The following is a 25,561-nucleotide window of genomic DNA, read 5'->3' as shown; positions in this document are numbered from 1 at the left end:
CGGTGGATGGAAGGAAGAGAGTAACAAGAAGATGAGGAAAGCAGAAACCAGAGAAGACAAAGGTAGAACAAAAATTTTCTATTTATTTATTGCTTTTTGAGGCATGTGTCCCTGTTTCTGTGGTGTTGCATTGTATGCAGAGTCCTGCTTCTTGCTGGTTCAATTTAACCTTTGTCTATGTATTTCTATTTTATCCCCCCTTTACAAAACTGTGGAGCGTTTTTTAGCGCCAACTATGGTGGTAGCAGCTCTGATGCTCAGAATTCTGAGCGTCAGAGCTGTTACCACCATGGCTAAAATCCACACTACAGTTTTGTAAAAGGGGGAGGGGTTAGTTTGTGATGACATATTCCATACTAGGTGAAGGTGTTTTCTCTGTTCTGTGTGTTCGAAAGACATGGTTTTCTGTTAGGATTGATGGTGTAGGATTGATCTGTACTAGTCTGGCTTGTTTAGTTTTACAATGGATGTATTGATGTTGTACTGCTCACTGCAGTATGTAAGATGCTGCCTTTTCCTAGGTACTCATATGTGATGTGTGACTTGTTACTAAAAATCATGTTTTTCGTACAGATGGGGGGGTGCCAAAAAATGATGGGCCGCGGGTGTCACATATGCTAGGTACGCCACTGGTATTATATACAAGAAAACCTGATGGATAACAACTGGAATCAGCTAAAAAGAATATGTGAATCCATTATCATCAAAGGTGAGAGTTATAGGGAAAAATTATTTTAAAAAAGTTGTAATTGAAAGGGTGTAATAAACGTGAGAATATTCACATGTACATGAGCGTGTGGAGGAAACCAATCACAGCTAGAAAATATAAGTTTGAACAAAGGAAGGAAAAATGCTATGTGAAGCTGTAAAATATGAACGGATACATACAAGTGATGTGTAAAGGGTAAAAGAGTATAATGACATCTGCAAAATCAGAGTCGTGAGCAGTGTCTTAGCTTATTCGATCTCAGCCAGCAGAATGCTTTGGATCAGGCACTAAGCAGGAGATTCCACCTCTAAGGCTACATTCAGCAGACTTCCCTTCAAAGGACAAATGTTGTATGGAAAGGATCTGGATAATCTTGTGGCCACATGGCAGATAGTTAGCCAAAATCTTTATCTGACAACAGACCAGTAACCACAAGAGGTTCTGGGCAATCTAATTCTAGGCATTTTCATCAGTACTCAGGAGGAAGAGCCTTATCTCAGAGATCCTATCAGAGTCCTCTCAGACAAAGTTTTACCGGATCGAGACAAAACCAAGCTTCCAGATCTCATCCCATTCCAGCATCCAAGAAAATACAATGACGCCAGGACCGCAGCCTTTCCCCTGATGATAGGAGGAAGGATCTCGGAGTATGCGGAGGCCTGAGCACAGTTCTTGTCAGACTATTGGGTCCTAAAGATCATTCAGAGAGGTTAGGAAGCTCGAGTTTGCCCAACCCTTAATAGACTGGTTTTAGACTCCCTGGTGGGGTTATCAGAGAAGGCGAGCAAAATTTTAGCAACAGTGCAGAGACTGATAGAACTTCAGGCCATAGCACCTGTGCTGCCCAAAGAATCAGGCTTGGGCAGATACTCCATATACTTTATAGTGCCCCCCAAAAACTCAGAAGATTGGAGACTCATACTGGATCTCACCTCAACAAGACTTTGAAAGTTCTTTGCTTTCGTATGAAAGCAGTGTGGTCGGTCATCACAGTGGTAATGCCAGGAGAATGTCTGGCTTCCCTAGACTTGACAGAAGCCTACCTGCATATTCCCATATTTCCAGAAAACAGGAAGTTCCTGAGACTCTATGTCCTGAAGAAACATTTCCAGTTCTCATCGCCTCCCTTTGGTCTATCAACAGCACCCCACACTTTTACCCAAGGTGATGGTGGTGGTTGCTGCATATTTCCATAGAACAGGATTACAAGTGCATCCATACCTGGCAACTGGCTGATTAGAGCCAAGTTGTTCTCTGAAGAAGAAAGAGCAATGAATCAAGTGGTCCAGGTCTTGCAGAACCTGGGCTGGATCATGAATTTTTGCAAGAACCAACTGGGTCTGTCCCAATTCCTGGAATACTTGGGAGTTCTATTCAACATAGCAGAAAGCCATATTTATCTTCCAGAGGCACGCAGATAGAAGCTTTGCTCTCAGAATATAGAGATGATGGCCAGACCACCCCCATCAGCTCAGCAGTTCCTCCAGGTGCTAGGCTCCATGGCAGCGACTATGGATGTAGTTCCTTGGGTGAAGGCTCACATGTGTCCCCTTCAGAATGTGCTGCTGTCTCAGTGATCTCTGCAGACTCTCTTCAGATGACACTCTCGTGGTCCCCAGAATCCCACAAAAGTATGTCTTCCTAACTCCATCCACAGTCATTATGGAGAGATACACCCCTCCAGATAACCTCAAGGGTTATTCTGATAATTGATGCTAGCCTGTTCGGTTGGGGAGTTCATTGCAATGGGAGCTTCGGGCTATCAATTGGCATTACAGAAGCAGGAGAAGAAGGAGAAGAGTCTAGAGAGACAGGTGGTCCAAGTCTTCTCAAACAATGCTACAGCGCCAAGGAGGCATCAAAAGTGCCCAGCTGCGTCTGGAAGCCCGTTTGTTGTTCTGATGGGCAGAACTCCATATTCAATTGATTTCCGCATCGCATGTAGTGGGAGGGGACAATATCCAGGCCAATTACCTCAGCAGGCAGCCATTAGGTCCAGGAAAGTAGACGTTATCTGCAAAAGTGTTCCAAGCCATTGTTCATAACTGGGGCCGCCTAACTTTCAACCTGATGGTTACAGTGAGCAACAAGAAAGCGGACTGCTTCTTCAGTCGAAGATCCAAGCCCAGAAGCACAGAGCTGGACAATCTGATTCAGCTGTGGACAAAGAACAAGCTCTTGTATGTGTTTCCTTCATGGCCCATGATAGGGTAGATACTCCAAAGAATAGCAAGCCATACAGGGAGAGTGGTGCTTGTGGCACCAGATTGACCACATCGTCCATGGTATGAGGACTTGGTATGTCTACAGAGGGACAAAAGTCACAAACTATAGGTACATCCTGATCTTCTTTCTCAGAGCCCAGCGGTCATAGAAGATCCGGATCGCTTTGCTCTTACAGCATGGCTCCTGAGCACTTGGCTTTGGAGCATAAAGGATATTCAGAGATGGTTATTGCTACTCTCCTCAGAGTGAAAAAACCTACGACCAGTCTCCGCTTACACCAAAGCATGGGAGACATTTCAGCATTGGTGCATGAAAGAAAAGGTGAAGTCGTTTAGTGCTCCGATCTCAGTAGTGCTGGCTTTCCTCCCAAGTAGATCTCGACAAAGGCCTCACAATGGTGTCACTCAGGGTCCAAGTGGTGGGCCTCTTGTGCTTCAGAGTCCAAGAACACAAAGATCCTCTGGCTTCTCATTCTAACATAGTCAAAATAGCCAGATTTCCAAAAGGGGAGCAAAGGCTCAGATCACAAGTAAAACAACCGTTTCTATCGTGGAACCTTAACATGGTCTTACATGGACTCTGTCATGCTTCATATGAATTTATTTAAAGAGGCAATATTGATAGATCTTACCAGCAAGACCATTTTCTTCATGGCCATTACGTCAGCGAGAAGAGTCTTGGAGCTACATGCATTGTCCAGATCATGGAGGTGGGAGTTTCCTTGCATACAATCCTGTCCTTTTTGCTAAAGGTTGCATCAGTTTTCCATGTCAATCAAAAAGTAAGATTACCAGTGTTCTAGTCCACAGGGTCAAAGAAAAAGGCCCAGATTCTGAGAAAACTGAAGGTTACTAATGAGCTCTGACTATCTGCTTGTGCTCACCAGTAAGGCTAGATTCGGCAGACCGGTGTCCAAGGCTACTATTTCAAGATGAATTCGCAAGCAGTTGCCAATCTCCTTGAAAGTGCATTCGACAAGAAGTATGGCTTTTTCATGGCGGAAGCTTGGGCGATTTTACCCAGAGAGATTTGTAGGGCAGCAACCTGGTCCACTACACATTTTCTCCAAATTCTACAGAGTGGATGTGGCATCACAGGAGGACACCATCTTTGGGTCCTCAGTGTTGCTTTTGAACGTCCCTGCTGTCCATAATGACACACCTATTGCACTAGAAAAAGAGTTAGGTTTTTACCTTGCTAATATGTTTGCTAATATGTCATTTTTTAACCCTGCCCTATCAGTTATTTCTCCACCTGCCTACTGTCTCAACTGGAAAGTTTGCGTCAAAACTGAGATTTTTATGTCAGTCAGACCTTAAGAGTATGTAGAATAATCTATTGCTCTAACACACGGGACTACCACTAGAAATGCCATTTTGAGAAAAGGTGTCAGCAAAGGCAGGAGCAACTCTGGATCACTCCTGTCCATGAACACACTATACCACAAGTACTGCCCAGTAAGCCTTTGGGGAAGGGGTTGCGTCTTTTGGGAGGTGGAGATCTGATAGTGGAAGGGGGGCTTAATCATATTAGTCACAATTACTGCCATTATATCTAGTACAGCTGTGGTTTTCAAAACAGTCTATAATTAAGACTCATTAGACAGAAGAATCTAGCTAGGTATGAGGCCCATGAGAACCAGAGGCCTTGAGCCATGCTGTTCTTTGCATACAATAATACAGATTTCCAGTGCAATATGGATGGTATGCAGAACCAAGGGTCTTGCATCCACTCCCATGAGTCTGTTGCAGGAGATACTCATAACTGTCTTCAGCACCTCCTCCTCCCTGCTTTCTGTTGCCCCCAGTCAGTTATTTTTTTCTACTTGGTTTCTTGGGCGAGAGCAAATATGCACCCTCTGCAGCACTCCCTTCTCTCTTGCTGGTCTCCACAGAAGGACCCTCTGCAAGTTCGGCTGCCCTGGATGGCAGCAGCACACTGTAGTATGGCCTGGTGGTTACATTCTCAGTTGTTGGCCTTGTGGATGCCTCATCAGATAGTCTCTTGGACCACGCTGACAACAGATGTCAGCCTTCTGGGCTGTGGGTGCATTGCGAAAACCATCCAGTTCAAGGGCGGTGGTCTTCATCGCAACACCACTGGTCCATCAGCAAGCTGGACTTCCGAGCCATCCGATTGGCGCTGGAAAGGTTTCAGTCCTGGTTGTTGAACAAGGCAGTCAGTGTGTTCTCAGACAACGTCACAGCGGTGGCATACGTCAACAAGCAAGGAGGCACCAGGAGTGCCAAGCTTCAGATAGAGGTGTAGGCCCTCTTGTAGGCAGAGGCTCATTTTCTGGCCATGTCTGCGGCACATGGCACCAGCATGCAAATTGTACAGGCAGACTTTTTCAGCAGACATACTCTGGACCTGGGAGAGTGGTCTCTCTTGCATCAGTCGTTTCAGACCATTGTTGACCTTTGGGGCAGCCCTACATGCGACCTTAAGGTGATTGTGAGGAACAAGAAAGCATTCTGATTCTTTAGCTGCAGATACAAGCAAGGAAGCACCAGGATTGATGCATTGGTTCAGCCGTGGCCAGTGGATGAACTCCTATATGTGTTCTCTCCTTGGCCCATGGTGAGAAGAGTCCTGAAATGAGTGGCCAGGCATCAGGCTCATGTCATCCCGGTAGCTCAGGACTGGCCCCGGTGCCCCTAGTATGTGGATCTGGGGACACCAGGAAATTCTTTTTCACTGAAAGGGTGGTTGATCGCTGGAATAGTCTTCCACTTCAGGTTATTGAGGCCAGCAGTGTGCCTGATTTTAAGGCCAAATGGGATAGACACATGGGATCTATTCACAGAGAAAGGTAGGGGAGGGTCATTGGGGTGGGCAGACTAGATGAGCGGCCCTTATCTGCCGTCTATTTCTATGTTTCTATGATGCGTCTTCAAATCAATTTCCTGCTGAGACTGCAGCCACTTTAAGGACTCCTGTCTCAAGGTCTATTCGTCCCACCAAATCCGGAGTGCTTTGATCTCATGGCATGGCTCTTAAGTGCTTGGTTTTAAGCCAGAAAGGATACTCAGATATGGTGGTATGTATGCTTTTTAAAGCTAAGACACCTGCCACATTTGCGGCATATGCCAAGGCCTGGGATTGCCTTCCAATGGTGGTGCCTCAAGAAGCACCTGGACCTGGTTTTGATTGTATCGGTTGTACTGTCCTTCCTGCTGGAAGGGCTAGATAATGAGATTGATGGTTCAAGTGTCCGGGGTTTCCTATATCGGGTAACAAGGTGCCAGACTTTCCCTCGCCTTGAAGATTCTTCAAGGGTGCTCTGAGGTTCAGGCCTCCAGTTTCCCAGCCCTATCTTTTCTGGACTCTGAACATTGTGTTGGAGAGGCTCTCACGACACCTGTTCGAGCCCTTGCAAGATACCACCCTTATGGACCTGACTTTTAAGATGGTCTTTTTGGTTGCCATTACTTCTGCATAGCATGTCTCCTAACTCAAGCTTTGTCTTGTAGGGACACTTACCTGTAGATCACAGAGGCAGGCATTTCCTTGCAGACCATCCTTTCTTTCTGAAAGTGGTTTTGGCACTCCACATCAGCCAGTAAATTCGACTTCCAGCTTTTCAGTCCTCCGGTTCTAAGAAGGACAAGATCTTGAAAGGTGCTGGATGTCCAGAGGGCTGTCTTATGTTACCTAGAAGTTCCAAATAATTTTTAACTTTTGGACCACCTCTTCGTTTTGATGAATCCAGCCAAGAAAGGGAAGCTGACTTCCAAAGCCACCATTTCAAGATGGATCAGATCAGCTATATTGTCTGCAGAATGCAGCCTCCATTCGCTCTTCAAATGCATTCAACAAGAGAAATCGCCTCTTCTTGGGCTAAAGCTAGGACGAGTCCACTGGATGAGATTTGTTAGGTGACGACATGGTCGTCCCTTCACACTTTCACCAAGTTTTATAGAGTGAAGACAGGCTTATCTCTCCCACCCAGGGTTTTGGGGACTTCTTGCCTTGGAGATGATGCGGTATACAAACCTAAGGATTAGATTAGATTAGATACCATCCCTATTGCACTGGAAAGCGAGATTAGTTTCTTACCCTGATAATATCTTTTCCAGTAGATGGTATGCTGAAGCCCCCACCCATCATTATTGATGTACCTGCCTGTACCATCTATTGCCTGAAGGCTGCTTCTCTAAACTTTCTGCCAGTTGTGGTAAATTGGAATACATTGTATTTTGAATGTTGTTCCCTAGGGACTTCCCCCTGAGTTCCACTGGTGCTTGTGGCTTACTGTTAATAAAGATTGTTATTTGTTTCTTGCTTCTTCATGACATGCTGAGAGTTGTGTGTTTCTTATATGAGCAGATCAAAGGCTTGCTGGGGCAATCTTCTCTCTGTTCTCTCCTGTCGGTCTGTTGGCGGCTATGAAACTAACTCACTGGGGAGCAGCAGAGAGCAGGGAGAAGAAGGAGGTGCTGAAAACAGTGCTCAGTATCTCCTGCAACAGACTCATGGGAGCAGATGCAATACCCTTGATTCAGCAAACCATTCCTTTCTACTGTAAAAGAAGATATTATAAAGGGCCTCTTCCTCACACTGCATATTTTTATATCTCCTCTCATGTGTCTTCCTTTTCACTGACATAGAAACCACACATGTAAGAGCTGGAAAGGAAACCTGTCCACTGAAGGTGTCCAAACTGAATAATCTTATCTTTAAAGACCCATTTTAGATAGATCATGGAGAGAGGACTTGGGATGATCAAGTCAGCACATGCTCAATGCCTGAAATGCAGAGCCTCTTGTAAAATATGTATAGGGACATACAGCCATACAGGTGCAAGCAATAATAAAGAAAAAATGTTGGGGAAAAAAAAGAAAGAGACCCAAGATTTTAAATTAACATTGCTTGCTGAAGCCAGGACCATCAAAGCTTATTGGCTGCAGTAGTGAGATAGTGGGTTCCAAATCAGGCCTACTATTTATGAAAGGAACTATGGGAAAATTCTCTCAACATCAGTCATATGAATTCTCCCCAGACACCTGCCACCCCCCTGCTGACATTGTCATATCCCTCTCCTCTGTACTCAACCCCTCACCAGCTCTTACATTGTTTATTTCACAGCTTAATATACCAACATGCATGCTCTGCTACATAACCCCAGGAAACTGGAACACAGCAAAACCAAAATTTGAAGATTTTATATACCGAAACTCACTAACGACAACCTACAACTTGATCCTAAGAGACCTTAACCTCCACCTCGAAAGCCAATCCTACAAACAAGTAGAAAACCTACTATCATACCTCGAGGCCTTAACATACAAGATACTAGACCCTCAAGCCACATATGAAAAAGGACATCAACTTGACATTGCAGCCTACATGTCTCAACAACCCATACAACCAGAAATCCACACATCAAATGGATACTGGTACCGTTCCCTCTAGTCTGATCATTATATGTATTCCTTCAAAATCAACTGGACCAAAAACAAAAGCAAACCAACTACACAAAAAATAACTTACAACTCACGCCAATACATCGACCCCACCAAATTCTGGTCAGAAACAGACACCATAATCCAAGACTATAATCCCTAAGACTTCATCTCACAATGGAGCCATCTATGCACAGCAACCCTAGAAGAGCTAGCCCCAGAGCAATCCAAAACCAGAATCCATAGAAAACCAGACAAATGGTTCGACAACGAACTACTCCAACTCAAAAGGCAATGCAGACATCTAGAAAGAAAATGGATAAAAAGTAGCCAAGATTCCACAAAAACAGCATGGCGAATACTGCACCAAAAATACAAACAAAAGCTGAAAAAAAAGAAAGACATACTACACAAAGCAAATAGGGGAAGGATCCCAAGACACAAAAAAACTATTCCAGTTACTAAAAGAACTCACAGACACCACACCATATCTGACCAATAACAACTTCCCCCCTACCTCAGCCACCCTTTTAGCCACATTCTTCAAAAATAAGATCACAAATTTCAGAGCCACGTTTAATGGAACACCTACTCAGCTAGAAGATATCTCATCTCCTCCCGCAGAGAAAGAATCAGTAGCAGCAGACAGAACCTGGTCCCACTTCTCACCTATACAATGGTCAGATCTCAACAAACTATACAACAAATACAGTCACGCAGCCTGTGACCTTAACCACTGCCCCCCATACCTACTGAAAACCTCCAGTATGCTATTTCCCTCTTGCCATGCCAACCACCCCTCCCCCTGCGGCAGCAAAATAGCAGGAGGGATGCCCACTCCCTTCTACCACCGAAGGCCCATCCCTGCACCAAACATCCCCTACCCTCCCTCCCCACAAAAAAAAGGCAGGAGGGATGCCCATCTTACAATGGGCAAGATGAGGATGTGACCAAGATAGATTGGAAATTCGCCGTTTTCCATTAGATGAGAGATTCAGGATGTAGGATTGTTGCTATTCGACCATAGGGCCACTGCTGCCATTTTGAACCCCAGTGGCAACAGGGTAGAGGGAGGCCACTCTTGCTTTACCAGGGATATCCCCAGGTAAGCCCTGGGATGAAGGTAAAGGGACTTGACTGGAGAGAAGCAGTCTTCTGCTGGGCAGGTCTTGATCAAGGGGTCTTGTGTTCAGGGGAAGGTGATGGACATGAGTTTTACTGACCATAACTGATTGGTTTGTTTTTTTTTACTTTGGCTGGGGCAGTGCTGTGTTGCGCCCAGGCTCTCTGTTGTGTATAATTTGCACCTCTGCTGTAAATATCTGCCCTGTGCACAAAATGTAGGACAGATGCTTGCTCCACCCATGACATTTACAATTCAAGCTTTGCAATTACCACACCTTAAGATTTGTATTTAAGGTGTGATAAGAGGTGATGTTAACTGCCACCGGGTGTCCTCCGAACCCCTCTCCCCCATACCTTTCAAGGAAGTTGGGAGCAGGAGGGATGCTCCATCATCCTCCAAGGGCCACCTGTCCAAAATGGCAGGCCTTCCCCTCCCGGGTGCATCATGGCAAGAGGGAGTCAGCATCCCTCCTGCCATTTCAGTGCCGCGGGGGGGTCAGCTTGGCAGGAAGGAGTAGGCACCCCTCCTGCAGTTTTATCTCGGGCGGGGGATAGCATGGCAGGAGGGAATGGGCATATCTCCTGCTGATTTGTGCTAGCGCAGAGGGGGAATCCCCGGTGCCACATTTATTGAGGGTCATTGGCAGAGAGGGGGAACTTTTTTTCTTTTCTTAAATGGGGAAGACATTGCATATGTAACACACACATCATCTGTGCCCATTAGAAAAAGAAAAAAAAAGGTATCCTGCCCCAAACAGTTGAGAAGCAGGAGTCTTCTGTCTCTCAGCTGTTCAGGCTTCCCCTGCCAGCTCTGCGCATGTGTGGGAGTTGCTCTCACAGAGATCAATCGGATGGCAGAGTCAGGGATTACAACAAACCTCCACATGAATCGTTTGCATACAGACTTTTTAGTGCAAGAATAGCTCTTTTTGAATCAGCCAAAAATCGGATCGGAGCAGACCCACACGGTCTTACAGATCCTCTTTAGTGCATCTAGGCCTAAGACCACTGTTTGAGCATATATGAAAGGTATCTGTAGATGGTATAAATGTTGTTGTTTACACATCTAGAAACTTCAAAAATGACAATCTTTATGTCACAATTTATTCAATGTACTCTTCTTCTTTTTTTTTATTTTTTTATTAGGGTAAAAAACATGCCCAGAAGGTTCGTCTTTACTTTCAGATACACCCGGAGCAGGATGAAACACCTGTTAAGAAACAAAAAATGGACCATGTAAATTTTCATGTGAGTTTTCCTCTTCTGTTTGGAGGAGACAATATCAAACAAGTCTCATAAGTATTAAGCTCTTCTAACTGAGATCATACTTGATTTTAGGTGGATGGAAGTACCGTGGTTGACAAAAACAGATTTTGCAGTCTCTGTAATATGGTTTTCACTTCAGCCATTGTTGCACAGTCGCACTATGTGGGAAAGGTCCATGCCAAAAAGATGAGACAACTGTCAGGGGATCACGCTCTTTCAAGTCCACTGAGCAGTCAGTTCTTCCCTCAAACCACTCAGTTGGAATATGGTGAGGATCAAATTTGTAATTTAAAAAAGGTCTGTACAATGCTAAGTTCGACTGCTCTTTCTGTGGTCAGTCATTTCTCCCGTTTCAGGTGGTGTGTTGGGTTTTGTTTTTTTAATTTCATAAAATTAGGTAGTTGGAGACTCCATCCCTTCTATCTTGCTGTACTTTATGCCTGGAACAGATTGCCTGAGTTAATATGTGAAGCTCCAAATCTGGCAGTGTTCAAATCTAATCTAAAAACCTACGTTTTCTAGGCTGCTTTTACCTCCTAAGTCTTAACAAAGTCTGTTTTAGCATTCCCTTTGTAAAAATTCCCTAACCCTTATTTGTCACGTTTGTTTTGATTAGATTATAATCTCTATCGAGCAGGGATTCTCTCTTACATGTTTCATGTACAGTGCTGCATATGTCTAACAGCACTATAATAATGATAAGTAGTACTAGTAGTAAATGCCACCCATGGATTGTACAGTACAAAAATACTTCTCTGAATAACAGCACCTGCTATCCAGATAAGAGCCACTAACCAGGATATCCTTACAGACCACTTTGGCATAATCCAGATAATGCCAATTGTAGAAAGCATAGAGCCAGGGTAGAACCAGAACTTATCTAGACAGTGAGGTTATATCAGTCTACTATCTGAAAAGCTTATTCTATTAACTTGGGGTATAAAAAAGATTGTCGTATCGGGATTAGTTCTACTGCTGACCTAATTGTCTGGATATTATATTTTTTTGGACCACTGTAGCCAGCATTTAGAAAAACACTAATTGAGGTGGCAGAATATTGACCCGTTAGCTTTCTGTACCTAAAAATGAGTAAATAAGTGTAAAATTAACTACAATTTTTTTTGTATGCTTCATGGCATGGCAGGCATTAAGATTATATTTACCTTCTAGTGGCACTTCTATGCCTGTTTTCTTTAGTGGTGTTTAATGGCAGTTCAGTTAAAGTACATGGGTTACAATAGAACTGATTACATCAACAGGAAAAATGCCTCCAAATTTTGAAAAATAAGTTTTTGAGGACCAGATATTACACATTTAATTTCCTGAGCTGAGATTTGGCTGGTTGTGGCTGAAGGAATAGCCACAGTCACTGTGCAGTGGTGACACCTAGAGGCACACTTGATCATATTTTAAGGCACACTAATAAATATGGATTTGATGCTTTGGAGGCTACAGTATTGATGAGAACAGATTTTTAGTGGAAGGAAATGGCACTTTGGGGATTTTAATGCGATTGGTATTTAGGAGCCTGTTTACTGAATCGTGATAAAACAGGACAGGATTTAGCATGCAGTGGTCATTAAATATGTGAAAATCCCTTGCTAACGCCCTAGCACAGATTGAGGTGGGATCCAGGTGGGTTATAGGCAGAGATGGGGCATGACCAGCACTGACAGTGTGCAGCCTGAAGAGGTGGCGTTAACTGCTACTGTGCTCTTCCCCCTCCTCCCCATAATAAAAAAGAAGTCCTGGCCCTCCTGAATCAAGATAGCCTCCCCATTAAGATTCCTCCAAAAGAAAAACCCCAATCAAGGTTCCCCCAACAAAACAGACTCTCAAATCCCCTTGATCAAGGCTCTCCCAACAGAAAATTATTCTCCTTAGCCAAAGCCCCCCAGAGAACCATATCCTGATACTCTTCTTCCCCGCCGACTGTCTTTGATAGTCTAGGGTTGAAACCAGAGCAGCCATCAAAGTGATAAACTACAACATAATAAAACAGAAAACTACAGGCAAAACAGATACTAAGACAAACAGTTAAAACAATAATGGGGGAGAAAGATAAGTAGAACAACAGCATTATCCAAAAAAAACTTCTATACTGTATAAAAAAGGAGACAGAAAATAATAAATGGTTATATTATGATTGTTGCTATTTGACCATAGGACCACTGCTAGGGCTCAGAGCTGCTATTTTGAACCCCAGTGACAACAGGGTAGAGGGAGGCCATTCTTGCTTTACCAGGGATATCCCCAGGTAAGTCCTGGGATGAAGGTAAAGGGACTTGACTGGAGGGAGGCAGTCTTCTGCTGGGCAGGTCTTGATCAAGGGGTCTTGTATTCAGGTGAAGGTGATGGACATGAGTTTTACTGACCATAACTGATTGTTTGGTTTTTTTTTTACTTTGGCTAGGGCAGTGCTATGTTGCGCCCAGGCTCTCTGCTGTGTATAATTTGGACCTCTGCTGTAAATATCTGCCCTATGCACAAAATGTAGGACAGATGCTTGCTCCACCCATGACATTTACAATTCAAGCTTTGCAATTACCACACCTTAAGGTGTGATAAGTGTACATTTTAAACACAAACCATTATATATGTATAAGACAACACCTAATCGATGGGTGGTACGACACAGAACTAGCTTCACTTAAAAGAAAAGCATGACTACTAGAAAGAATCTGGAACAAAACAAAGAGGGAAGAGGATAAAGCAATATGGAGATCCAAAATCCATGCGTACAAAAGAATCACCAAGGAAAAATGACGTACCTTCTAGTCCAACAAAATAGGGTCCCCACTACCAACAGCAAAGAACTTTTCAAACTAATCAATTCACTTCTTGAAATCGATCACCACAAAAGATCCTCCTTCATACAACTACCAACACAACTAAGAACTTCACACAACTAAGAGCTTTGCTCTTCACGTCAAGTCAAAAATCCTCAATCTCAGAACTTCATTCTAGACTCCACCGTCCAACTCCCCCCCTACAACTATACCCACTCACCATGACCCAATACCGGTAGACAAGAACTGGAGCCACTTTGAACCCCCCAACTGGTTCCTATTTCTCAAGCTCTATAATAAATATGCCAAAACATTCTGCCGCCTAGACAACTGCCCACCCACCATCATGAGAGCAGCCCCCACCCCCTTCAAGGCCATGCTCTTTGACTGAATCTCTCATCTAATGGCAAACGGCAAATTCCCAACCTATCTTGGTCACATCCTCATCTTGCCCATTGTAAAGAACCGCAACTACAGACCAATAGCCAACATCCCCCTCTTCACCAAAGTGATGGAAGGCCTAATCAATGCTGCCCTTACTAACTACCTAGATAAATTCTCATTATTACACGAAAACCAATCGGGATTCCGCTCACACCACAGCACCAAAACAGCCTTAGCCTCCATCATTGATCACATCGCACAAATACTCAGCTCAGGGAAATACGCACTAATACTCCAATTTGACCTCAGCAGCGCCTTCGACCTGGTGGACCATGACATCCTACTCAAACAGCTAGGTATCTCAGACCACGTTATCAACTGGTTTAGAGGCTTCCTTAGAAACTGATCCTACCAAGTCACCAGTGAGCAAACCTACTCCCAAATCTGGACCAACCCCTGTGGTGTCCCCAAGGCTCCCCTTTATCCCCCCACCTTATTTAACCTACATGTCATCCTTAGGTCAAGAGCTTTCCAAACTGAACCTCCAATCATATATCTACGAGGATGACATCACAATCACCTTCCCCATCTCTACACTGTCAGCTGAAACCAGACACTTCATCTTATCAATCATCAACCACATAGAACAATGGTCAACAAGCTAAACCCGGAAAAGACCAAGATATTTATGGCCTCCCCAACAAACTAACCAACAGAATCAGCTATCAACCTAAATGGAACAGACTTCCCAATTAACCCTACCATCAAAATCCTAGGAGTTACCCTAGATCAGCAACTGAAACTCGAAGCCCATACCAACATCCTAATCAAAAAATGCTTCCATTTATTATAGAAACCACACACACTAAAACCATACTTCGATTTCACATCATTCAGACTGTTGGTCCAGTCTCTAGTCCTGAGCTCACTGGACTACTGCAACATAATCTACCTAGGATCTCACAAAAAAAACATCAAGAAACTGAGACTCGTCCAGAACACAGCCATCCAACTAATCTTTGGCTTGAAAAAATCCAACCACATCACCCCATACTACAAGAAACTTCACTGGCTACCTATCAAGGTCAGCATAATCTTCAAATTTGGTTGCCTTTGCTTCAAGACCCTCCTCGGCACCGCACCCACCTACCTCCTGAAAAACCTCACCCTACAGGACAAATCCCGCCTCTTTCACAGAACATTACTGTTCACATTTCCTTCTCCCAAAGGATGCAAATTCAAAAGATTCCTCAACAGGACACTCTCCTTTCAAGCAGGGATCTGGAACAACACCTTAAGCGACCTAATCCTGAACACACCAACATACCATTCATTCAGAAAATCACTAAAAACCCACTTATTCGACAAATTTATCTGATCCTTCTATTCCGCTCATCTCTTACCTCTTCTAATACGCTCCTTCTTCCTACCTTACCACCCCGTGCACTCAACAGTCTTACACACCTTACCAAATCTTACTGATGTAACCTCGCTGTTCATCTTGAACTGAAAAGGTATGATGGGATATAAATAAAGCTATTATTTATAGGGTGGGCCAAAAGTAGGTATACAGTATTTATTCTTTATTTCTTTTTATTTTAGTTATTGAATAGGTATAATACAGTACTGAACAATAAACAAGCAAAAGCAAAACGATCTAACTGATACAAAAACTTCACACAAATGTTGTTCGTGACACATGTAAATTAAAAAGAAATGATGAATAAATAGATTGTATATCTACTTTTGGCCCACCCTGTATATTTTGTATTGATTGAAATAGGGGATTATGGTTCGATGTAATCTGTTTTTGGTAATTTAGCAAAAGAGGGATTTGGCCCTTGGTCTTGGATTTGTTAGACAAATTGATAAGAGTATAAGCATTGCCACAGGTCCATCAAGCCCAGTATTCTGTTTCCAGCAGTGACCAACCCAGGTCATGAGTACGTGGCAAGATCTCAAAGAGTAAAATATATTCTATGCTGCTTATGCTAGGAATAGAGTGGATTTCTCCACTTGCATCTTAACAAGCAATTTACATCTACCCTTTCCATTCCACTCAGTATTTTATAGACCTCTATCATATCACCCCTGAGCCCGTGTCTTCTCCAAGCTGAAGAGCCCTAGCTGCTTTAGTCTTTCCTCATAGGGAAGTAGTCCAATTCCTTGTATAATTTTCATTGCCCTTCTCTGTACCTTTTCTAATTCCACTATATCTTTTTTGAGATATGGCAACCAGAATTGCACACAGTTTTTGAGGTGTGGCTGTACCATAGTGTGATACAAGGGCATTATAACATTTTCATCTTTGTTTTCCATTCCTTTCCTGATAATTCTTAACATTCTATTTGCTTTCTTAGCTGCTGCTGCACTTTAAACTGAGGGTTTCAATTTATCCTCAACGATGACTCCTAGATCTTTTTCCTGGACAGTGACTCCTCTTTCCCACATGCATCACTTTGCACCACTTTGCACTTGCTCACATTAAATGTCATCTGCCATTTTGACACCCAGTCTTACAAGGTCCTCTTGCAATTTTTCACACTCTTGCGATTTAACAACTTTGGACAACTTTGTGTCAGCAGCAAATTTAATTATCTCACTAGTTATTCCCATCTCTAGGACATTGATAAATATGTTAAAAAGAAGCGATCCCAGCACAGACCCCTGGGGAACCCCACTATTTACCCTTTGCCATTCAGAATAGTGACCATTTAAACCTACTCTGTTTTCTGTCTTTCAATCAGTTCTTCTTGTACAATCCCACTGTATTCCTGGACTGGTGGGTTATTTTCCTATAGTCGCCAGACTTCTTGTAGAGAACTCATTATACAGAGTCTTGAGCCCCTCCCCTCTTACCTCAGGACTGCCTTCCAGGAATCCATTTTTTCCTACAAGCCAGATTGTAAGAGCATGGTTTTTCTTTTCGTGTTTTTTGTGTTTATTTTTCTTTAACTTCAGTATTTTTCTTCACAAATTCCGTCCTTGTGCTGCAGAGGTTCCTCATGGGAACAGTTCTGTCTGTGGGAGATCACAGTTTTTACATAAAGCCTATTTTCAGGGGGTGTGCCCGGGTTTGGAGCCAACTACGTCCCTCTGTCAAGTCGCATCTGTGTGGGTGTCTGGTGGTGGCGGAGATCTCCGGCCATTGGTATGGGGCCTGGAGGGCAGTCAGAAGACCAGCAGTCCAGTTTTCATGCTTGCAGAGAATCTCCCTGTTAGCTGTTTTAGCTTCTATTGCAGCAATACACAGCACCTCATGGTACAATGAGTACAGAGCTGACAGTCTGTCACATCAATTTTGGGGGGTCCTTAAAAGTCTGCTTTTTGGGGGGTTCCTGTGCTTTTCCTGAGCTATTTTCTTTAGAAAATTGCTCGGTGGCCATCTTGGATTTTTCTTAATTGGAATTTAAAAAATTGTTTTTTGCCTTTGAGCTTCATTTTTACAAGAAAACCGCTCAGATGAAGTCCCCAAGGCAGGATACTTCAGATTCATGCCTTATTTGTGGTGGATGGCTATTCGTAGGCCATGTTCCATGTGAATTGCGGTGTGAGAGGGGGCGAAATTTCAGTGACCCAAGTACTCTTGACCTCTGAAGGGGGGGGGGGTGTCATGCTTCTTATTCTGGTCATGGAACCCAAAAAAGTTGACTACGGGCCCTGAGGACGGCATAATTGTTCCTGTTAAGCGCAGCTGCGCTTCGTCGGCCAAACCTAATAAGTCCTCCAAGCATGCTAAGAAGGGTCTGCAGGAGGTGGCTCCTGCCGCGGATGACTGGTTTTCCTCCAAATTTATTAACATGATGTATCGGGATTATTTGGCAAAGAAACTTGATGCCAGCCGTCCTTCCGCAGGGAGGTTCCTCCTTCCCAAGACCCAGGGATTGTGCTCTGCTCTCCCATAGTGGCTAAAGCTAGTGCGCTGGCAGTTGCTGTGGTCGACAAGGACACCCTGACCATGCCTTTTCTTACACAGGCTGGCACTACCACCACAGGGAATGTTGCAGCTCTCGCGGATCTTCAAGATCAGGATCTGGGTGAACCTCCGGATCTGGGTGAGGATCCCACAGTGTGGAGATTTTTTAAACCCACTCATCTGGTTGATTTGATTTCTGAGTTCCTCCAGGAGTTGAAGCTGGAGCTTGCTCTATCTGTCACTGCTGAATGCTCCCTTATGAGTAATGGGAGACCACAGGTGGCCTCTTTTCATGATCATCCGGACATAGTCAAGATGCTTGCAGACAACAACAGGGACTTAACTTGCCTATACACAAATGCTAGGAGCCTAAAAACCAAAATGGGGGAGCTAGAAGTTATAGCCAGCAAGGAGGACCTAGACTTAATTGGAGTCACAGAGACATGGTGGTCCGAGGACAATAAATGGGATGTGGTCCTACCAGGGTACAAACTCTATAGGAGGGACAGGACACATAAGAAGGGTGGAGGAATAGCGCTATATATAAAGGACTCCATTCCTTCAACCAGGATGGAAACAACAGTAAGGGCGGACGGCTTGGAATCGTTATGGGTTAAGCTGACAGGAGGAAAGGGAGCAGACATAAAATTGGGGCTCTACTACCGCCCACCAGGACAACTGGAAGCAAACGACCAGGACCTGGAAGCTGAATTGAGGCAGGTATGCAAAAGCGGAAGTGTGGTGGTGATGGGTGACTTCAACTACCCTGGGATAGACTGGAAAACTGGACACTCAAATTGCACGAGAGAAACAAAATTCCTGGAGGTGGTGAGGGACTGTTTCATGGAGCAGCTGGTCAAGGAACCAACACGGGGAGATGCCACTCTTGACCTAATACTCAACGGGCTAGGGGGACCCGCAAAGGACGTGGTAGTACTAGAACCATTAGGAAACAGCGATCACAGCATGATCCAGTGCAAGATAGAAATGGGAGCATCAAAGGTGAAAAGAACTACAACAACAGCATTTAACTTTAGAAAAGGAAATTAAGAGGCCATGAGGAAAATGGTGGGAAAGAAACTCAGCAACAGCTCAAGGAAGATGGAGACCGTAGAGGGTACATGGGCCCTACTTAAGGGCACGGTGCACGAAGCACAAAACCTGTATGTCCCCAGGTTCAGGAAAGGGTGCAAAAAAAAATCGAACCAAAAACCCGGCGTGGATAACAAATGCGGTGAAAAAGGCGATAAGAGACAAGAAAACATCATTTAGAAAATGGAAAAAGGACCAAACAAAGGACAACCAGAAGGAACACAAAAGGCACCAAAAGGACTGTCACCGAGAGGTTAGGAAAGCAAAAAGAGAATATGAGGAGAGGCTGGCGGGGGAAGCAAGAAACTTCAAACCATTCTTCAGGTATGTGAAGGGGAAACAACCAGCCAGGGAGGAAGTGGGACCGTTAGACGATGGAGACAGGAAGGGAGTAGTAAAGGAAGAAAAAGAGATAGCTGACAGGTTAAACAAGTTCTTCTCGTCAGTCTTCACGAGAGAGGACACATCCAACATCCCAGAACCTGAGGAGCACATAAACGGAAACCCTGATGAGAAGCTAGTCCAACTAGAGGTAAACAAAGAGGATGTTCTCAGAAAGATAGACAGACTAAAGAGCGACAAATCACCAGGTCCGTACGGCATCCACCCAAGGGTATTAAAAGAACTGAGAAACGAAATAGCAGATACACTAAGCCAAATATGTAACCTATCCTTAAAAACTGTGGAGATCCCAGAAGACTGGAAAATAGCCAATGTCACGCCCATCTTTAAGAAGGGATCAAGGGGTGACCCGGGAAACTACAGGCCGGTGAGCTTGACCTCGGTTCCGGGAAAGATGATGGAAGCACTAATCAAGGACGCAATCTGCGAATACATAGAAGGCAATGGACAACTGAAGGCGAGCCAGCACGGCTTCTGCAAGGGAAGATCGTGCCTCACGAACTTACTGTATTTCTTTGAGGGAATAAACAACCAGGTGGATAAAGGGGAATCCATAGACATCATTTACCTTGACTTCCAAAAAGCCTTCGATAAGGTACCTCACGAAAGACTACTTAAGAAGCTGTGGAGCCACGGGGTGCAGGGGGATATCCACCGATGGATCAAACACTGGCTGGCAGGCAGGAAGCAGAGGGTTGGAGTAAAGGGCCATTACTCAGACTGGCAATGGGTCACGAGTGGAGTTCCACAGGGGTCGGTGCTGGGACCAATCCTGTTCAATATATTCATCAACGACCTGGAGACGGGGACGACATGTGAGGTTATCAAATTTGCTGATGACACCAAGCTTTGCAGCAGGGTTAGAAACGCGGAAGACTGTGAGGTCCTGCAAAGAGACCTAACAAGACTGGAAGAGTGGGCAAAAAAATGGCAAATGAGTTTTAATATAGAGAAATGTAAGGTCATGCATGTAGGGAAGAAGAACCCGATGTTCAGCTACAAAATGTGGGGATCACTGCTAGGGGTAAGCAACCTTGAAAGAGACCTGGGGGTGATGGTGGACACAACATTGAAAGCATCAACTCAGTGCGCAACGGCCTCAAAGAAAGCGAACAGAATGTTGGGTATCATTAAAAAGGGTATCTCGACCAGGACGAAGGAAGTCATCATGCCGCTGTATCGTGCAATGGTGTGCCCACATCTGGAGTACTGTGTCCAATACTGGTCGCCATACCTCAAGAAGGACATGGCAGTACTCGAGGGGGTCCAGAGGAGAGCAACTAAATTGATAAAAGGTATGGAAAACTATTCGTATGCTGACAGGTTGAAGATGCTGGGGCTCTTCTCCCTGGAAAAGCGGAGACTTAGAGGAGACATGATAGAAACCTTCAAAATCCTGAGGGGTATAGAGAAAGTAGACAGGGACAGATTTTTCAGACTTTGGGGAACCACTAACACAAGGGGTCACTCGGAAAAATTGAGAGGGGACAGGTTTAGAACAAATGCTAGGAGGTTCTTTTTTACCCAGAGGGTGGTGGACACATGGAACGCGCTTCCGGAGGTTGTGATAGCCCAGAGCACATTGCAGGGTTTCAAGGAAGGTTTAGACAAGTTCCTAAAAGAAAAGGGGATTGAGGGTTACAGATAAAAAAGAAGAGGTAGGTTACAGAAACGGACAGGAACCACATTACAGGTCATGGACCTGACGGGCCGCCGCGAGAGCGGACCGCTGGGCGCGATGGACCAATGGTCTGACCCAGTGGTGGCAACTTCTTATGTTCTTAATTATTTATTTATTTATTTATTTTGATTTCGATTTCTATCCCGTTCTCCCAGAAGCTCAGAACGGGTTACAAGTAGACATTCACAATCGTTTGAAAACAGACTAGTCATGACAACAAATAGGTTACATTAGACAATAACAGCTTATTCTAGAGACTAGACTGGTCATAGCAAAGAGTACTAGGAGAAGTATATTGAGGAGGCAGTTTTTAATGGCCTGATTGGCGGAAGAGGAAGGTCTTTACTGCTCTGCGGAAGGTCATTAGTGAGTCTAGTGACCTGATCTGTGTGAGTAGTTGGTTCCATAGCTGAGGTAGAAAATGGATGTAGGATCTTTTGTACGCCGTACTTATTCGGAGGGTTCTCCCTGCGAAAATGCTGAGTCTTTGTTCTGCTTTGGAGCGGAGTGGACAGTTAGGGGTGTATAGGTTTAGCTTGGATGCTATTTAGGCTGGGGTTTTTTGGTAGAATCTCTTGTGTGTCATGACCAGAGCTTTGAAGATGCATCGCTTTTTGACTGGTAACCAGTGAGCTACATAGAGCGCTAGAGTACTATAGGAGCGCTGAGGTTGTATAGGAGTCGAATTGCTGAGTTCTAGACTTTTTGGAGGCGTTTTAGATCTCTTGCAGCGATGCCATTGAATAGGGAGTTGCAGTAGTCTAGTCTAGAGAGTATGTAGGCATATAGCAGTTGGGCTAAGTCTGTTTCTGGGAGGTAGGGTTTGATCCTTCACAGTTGGCATAGGTAGTAAAAAGATTTGGAAACTACCTGCGAGACGTGGGCGGAGAGGGACAGGTAGCCATCCAGTATAATTCCAAGACTTCGTACCTGGTCTTTTGCTGTTAAGGGGGTGAATTCCCAGGATAGTGTCAGACGGGTGAAAGTAGTGTTCTTTTTCCTGATTAAGAGTAGTTCAGTCTTTGAGGCATTCAGCTGGAGTTTATTGGCTGTCATCCAGTTTTTCATATCAGAGAGGCAGTGTAGGAGGTTAGTGAGTTGGGATGGCCAATCGTCACCTAGGGGAGTAATAGTTGAAGGTCATCAGCATAGGAATGAATCTTAATGTTGTATTTGTGTGCAATGTCGATGACTGGCTTGATATACAGATTGAAGAGGAGAGGGGATAGCAAGGCACCTTGGGGAACTCCGTATTTAATTTATTTGGGGCTTGATTTAGCTGTCCCTAGTAGCACAGATTGTGTTCTTTGATCCAGGAAGGAGGTGAACCATTGCAGTGCTGAGTTCTTGATTCCTAGTAGAAGTTGATGATCTATAGTGTCGAAGGCGGCACTAAGGTCAAGCAGGACCAGTAAGTCATCATTTCCTTTATCCAACATTGATCAGCTGTCGTCAAGGAGGACAGATTCTGTACTATGGCCTGGTCGGAAACCTGACTGGCATCGAGATAGAGCTTTTTGTTGTTCAATGAAAGGTTGCAGTTGGTGGAGAACTAACTTCTCCAGTAGTTTGGAGATGAAGGGGAGGTTGGAAACGGGGGCGGTAGTTGCTTGGATCATTTGGGTGGAGGGAGGGTTTCTTGAGGGTGGGTTTGATAATGGCCGATTTCCAGTTGAGGGGAATTTTCCCAGTTGACAGTGAGGCGTTGATGATGGGGAGGATTGATTTTGCAAAGGCATCATTGGAGGACAAAAGGAGGTTGGATGGGCATGGGTCAAGGATGGAATTGGAGGGTCGGAGCTCTTGTAGCATTTCTAGGAGCTCAGCATGTATGACCGGGTGAAGTTGTGAAAGGGTTCTACAAGGTGGGGTCTTGGGCATATGAGAGGGATGAGCCTGGTGAGGGGCGGATCTTGCTGGGAGCAGAGTCGAGATTGCTTCGGATGTTATCAGTTTTTGTTTGGAAGAAGTTAGACAGAGTTTCACTGTCTAAGTTAATGGGGGTATTATGATTGCATCCATGAGCAGTGGGGAAGAGGTGGTTAGTCAAGGTAAACAGGTATCTGGAATGGCTTATGGACTTCTCTTTTAGGAAGTTATCAAAACCTTTTTAAAACCCTACTAAGCTAATTGTTTTCATCACATTCTCCGGCAATGAATTCCAGAGTTTAATTACACATTTGAGTAAAAAAATATTGTCTCCAGTTTGTTTTAAATCCACTACTTAGTAGCTTCATTGCATGCCTCTTAGTCTTATTATTTTTGGAAAGAGTAAACAAGCAATTCACATCTACCCGCTCTACTCCACTCAAGTTTCCAAGTTTTATTAAAATTTGTTATCCCGTTTATCAGATTTCTAAGTGGCGTACAGTAATAAAATTTATAAAAATGGAGGGATATACAAACAATAGTCATTATATGACAGTATAAATATACATTTAGACATTATAGACTGATTCAGAAGGTAGAAGGGGAGAAATATAATATTGAATAGGACAGGAAAACATAGCATTTAACAACCGTAAGATCAGCTATATAATCATAAATTTGTTATGAAAATAGACATGTGGAGGGGCATAATCAAAAAAACCGTCTAAGTCCCTTTTTGGCCTAAGGCCATTAACGTTGAAAGCAGAAGTAGGAAAAATGTCCATAACCAAAAAAACATCCAAAAGGAGGTTTGTTTTGATAATGGCCTGCCTCTACATTCAGCTGTTTAAACGCCCAGGCCACCACTACACTTATCCCCCCCTGATGTCTACACTTATACCCCTTGGTGTCTACACTTATACCCCATAATGAACCAAAAAAACGCCTAAGCCCCAAACGTCCAATACAAGGGCTTTTAGGCAAAGGAGGAGCCAGTCATTCGCCTAAAAGCTGGATTCTGTAACCAGTGTCTGTCAAAAATAACACCGGTTACAGAATCCCCCCCACCTTAAAACGATCCGGGCAGGAGGGAGCCCAAGCCCTCCTGGCCCACGGCACCCCAAACCCCCGACTATGTTCAGGGCAAGAGGGAGCCCAAGCTCTCTTGCCCCGGCGGCACCCTTAACCCTCAACAGCATCGGGACAAGAGGGAGCCCAAGCCCTCTTGCCCCGCCGACTCCCCGACAGCATCGGGGCAAGAGGGAGCCCAAGCCCTCTTGCCCCGCGGCACCGACAACCCCCCTGACGATATCAGGGCAAGAGGGAGCCCAAGCCCTCTTGCCCCGAGGCACCGATGACCCCCCCGACGATATCAGGGCAGGAGGGAGCCCAACCCCTCCTGCCCAGGTGGACCCCCTATCCCCCACCCCCCACTACAATACGGGCAGGAGGGATCCCAGGCCCTCCTACCCTCGATACAACCCCCCCCCAACGACCTCCCCCCCAACCCCTGATCGCCCCCCCGATGACCTGCGACCCCACTACCCCCCCAATCTCACCCCCCATACCTTTGAAATGTTGGCTGGACGGACGGGTGCCAAGCCCGCCCGTCCAGAGGGCCAGCCGGCTCCAGAATGGGGCCGTATTAGCCCAGGTGGCTGAAACCCCGCCCACAGGTGGGGGCCTAAGGCGCCTGGGCCAATCAGAATAGGCCCGGGAGTCTTAGGCCCCTCCTGTGGGCAGGGCCTTAGGCACATGGGCCGGGTAGGCAGGTTGCTGGGGCCGCTGAGCTGATCGCAGGAACCATCAGCTCAGCGCCCCTTTTTCGGCACTTAAACCTGTTTTGACTTAGTCTAAGTCAAAAAGGTATAAGTGCTGACTAGGCAACCTGCCTAAGGTTTTGATTATACCTGCTGCACGCCTAGGTGTAGGTCGGCCCACCTCCCGCCCGCCATTTCCCCTCCTCTAAACACGCCTCTTTTCTCTCTGTGCGTTTAGTGGCAGGGGAAAGGCCTAAGCTGGTTTTAGATGCGTCTAAAACCAGCTTTGGTTATGGGTACTTGGACGATCAGGCTTTTTGATCGTCCAAGTAGCCATTTAGGACACTTTTTAGACGGGGTTTTTTTTTTTTTATTATGAACCCCTTATTGAGCATGCACCTTTACTTTTAAATTATACTAATCTGCTACTGGAAGGGTAATGATGAGAATGAACTTGAGACTGAAAGCATCTGTGGCACCAGATGCACAGTGAACTGTTTCCATACTGTATCCTCTCAGTATTTTATAGACCTCTATCATATCTCCCCTGAGCCACTTTAGCCTTTCCTTATAGGGAATTTGTCCCATCCCTTTTATAATTTTCATTGCTGTTCTCTGTACTTGTGCTGAGCATAGCCCAGAAATTAAAAATCACTCCCAACCCTGGTGTTTTCTACTGGGTTGCTCCTAATGTCATATGCTATGATAAAAATAGGGAAAGGATTGAAAGGTTGCAGTATTGAAAATTCCCTTGTGTCACTCCCATGAGGGCAGAGATAACAAAGGACCTAATAAGGACAACTAAAGAAGCACAGCTAGCAGGGCTGGCATTGAAAGATGGGGGTACTAGATATTTATGTTAGGGGGGGCACTTAAAACCAAAGAAGGCATAGCATATGGGTTTTAGGGCCTTTTCACCTATTTCTGCTCTGGGCCC

The 25,561-nt window shown here is 44.8% G+C and overlaps 1 protein-coding gene across 1 annotated transcript in view; it reads left to right on the top strand.

Moving 5' to 3' along the window:
* KRCC1 (lysine rich coiled-coil 1) overlaps nucleotides 1-25,561 on the top strand; it is a 110,771-nt gene that overhangs the window by 73,562 nt on the left and 11,648 nt on the right. The window contains exons 3-4 of the mRNA XM_033952199.1: nucleotides 10,612-10,713; nucleotides 10,804-10,999. Of these exons, the coding sequence (XP_033808090.1) occupies nucleotides 10,612-10,713; nucleotides 10,804-10,999 (298 nt within the window). The remainder of the gene's footprint in view (nucleotides 1-10,611; nucleotides 10,714-10,803; nucleotides 11,000-25,561) is intronic.

The sequence above is a fragment of the Geotrypetes seraphini genome, chromosome 1 (genome assembly GCF_902459505.1).
Source record: "Geotrypetes seraphini chromosome 1, aGeoSer1.1, whole genome shotgun sequence".
NCBI lineage: Eukaryota > Metazoa > Chordata > Amphibia > Gymnophiona > Dermophiidae > Geotrypetes > Geotrypetes seraphini.
The sequence above is the reverse complement of the archived record's forward strand: the minus strand, read 5'-3'. Positions and strand labels throughout refer to the sequence as shown.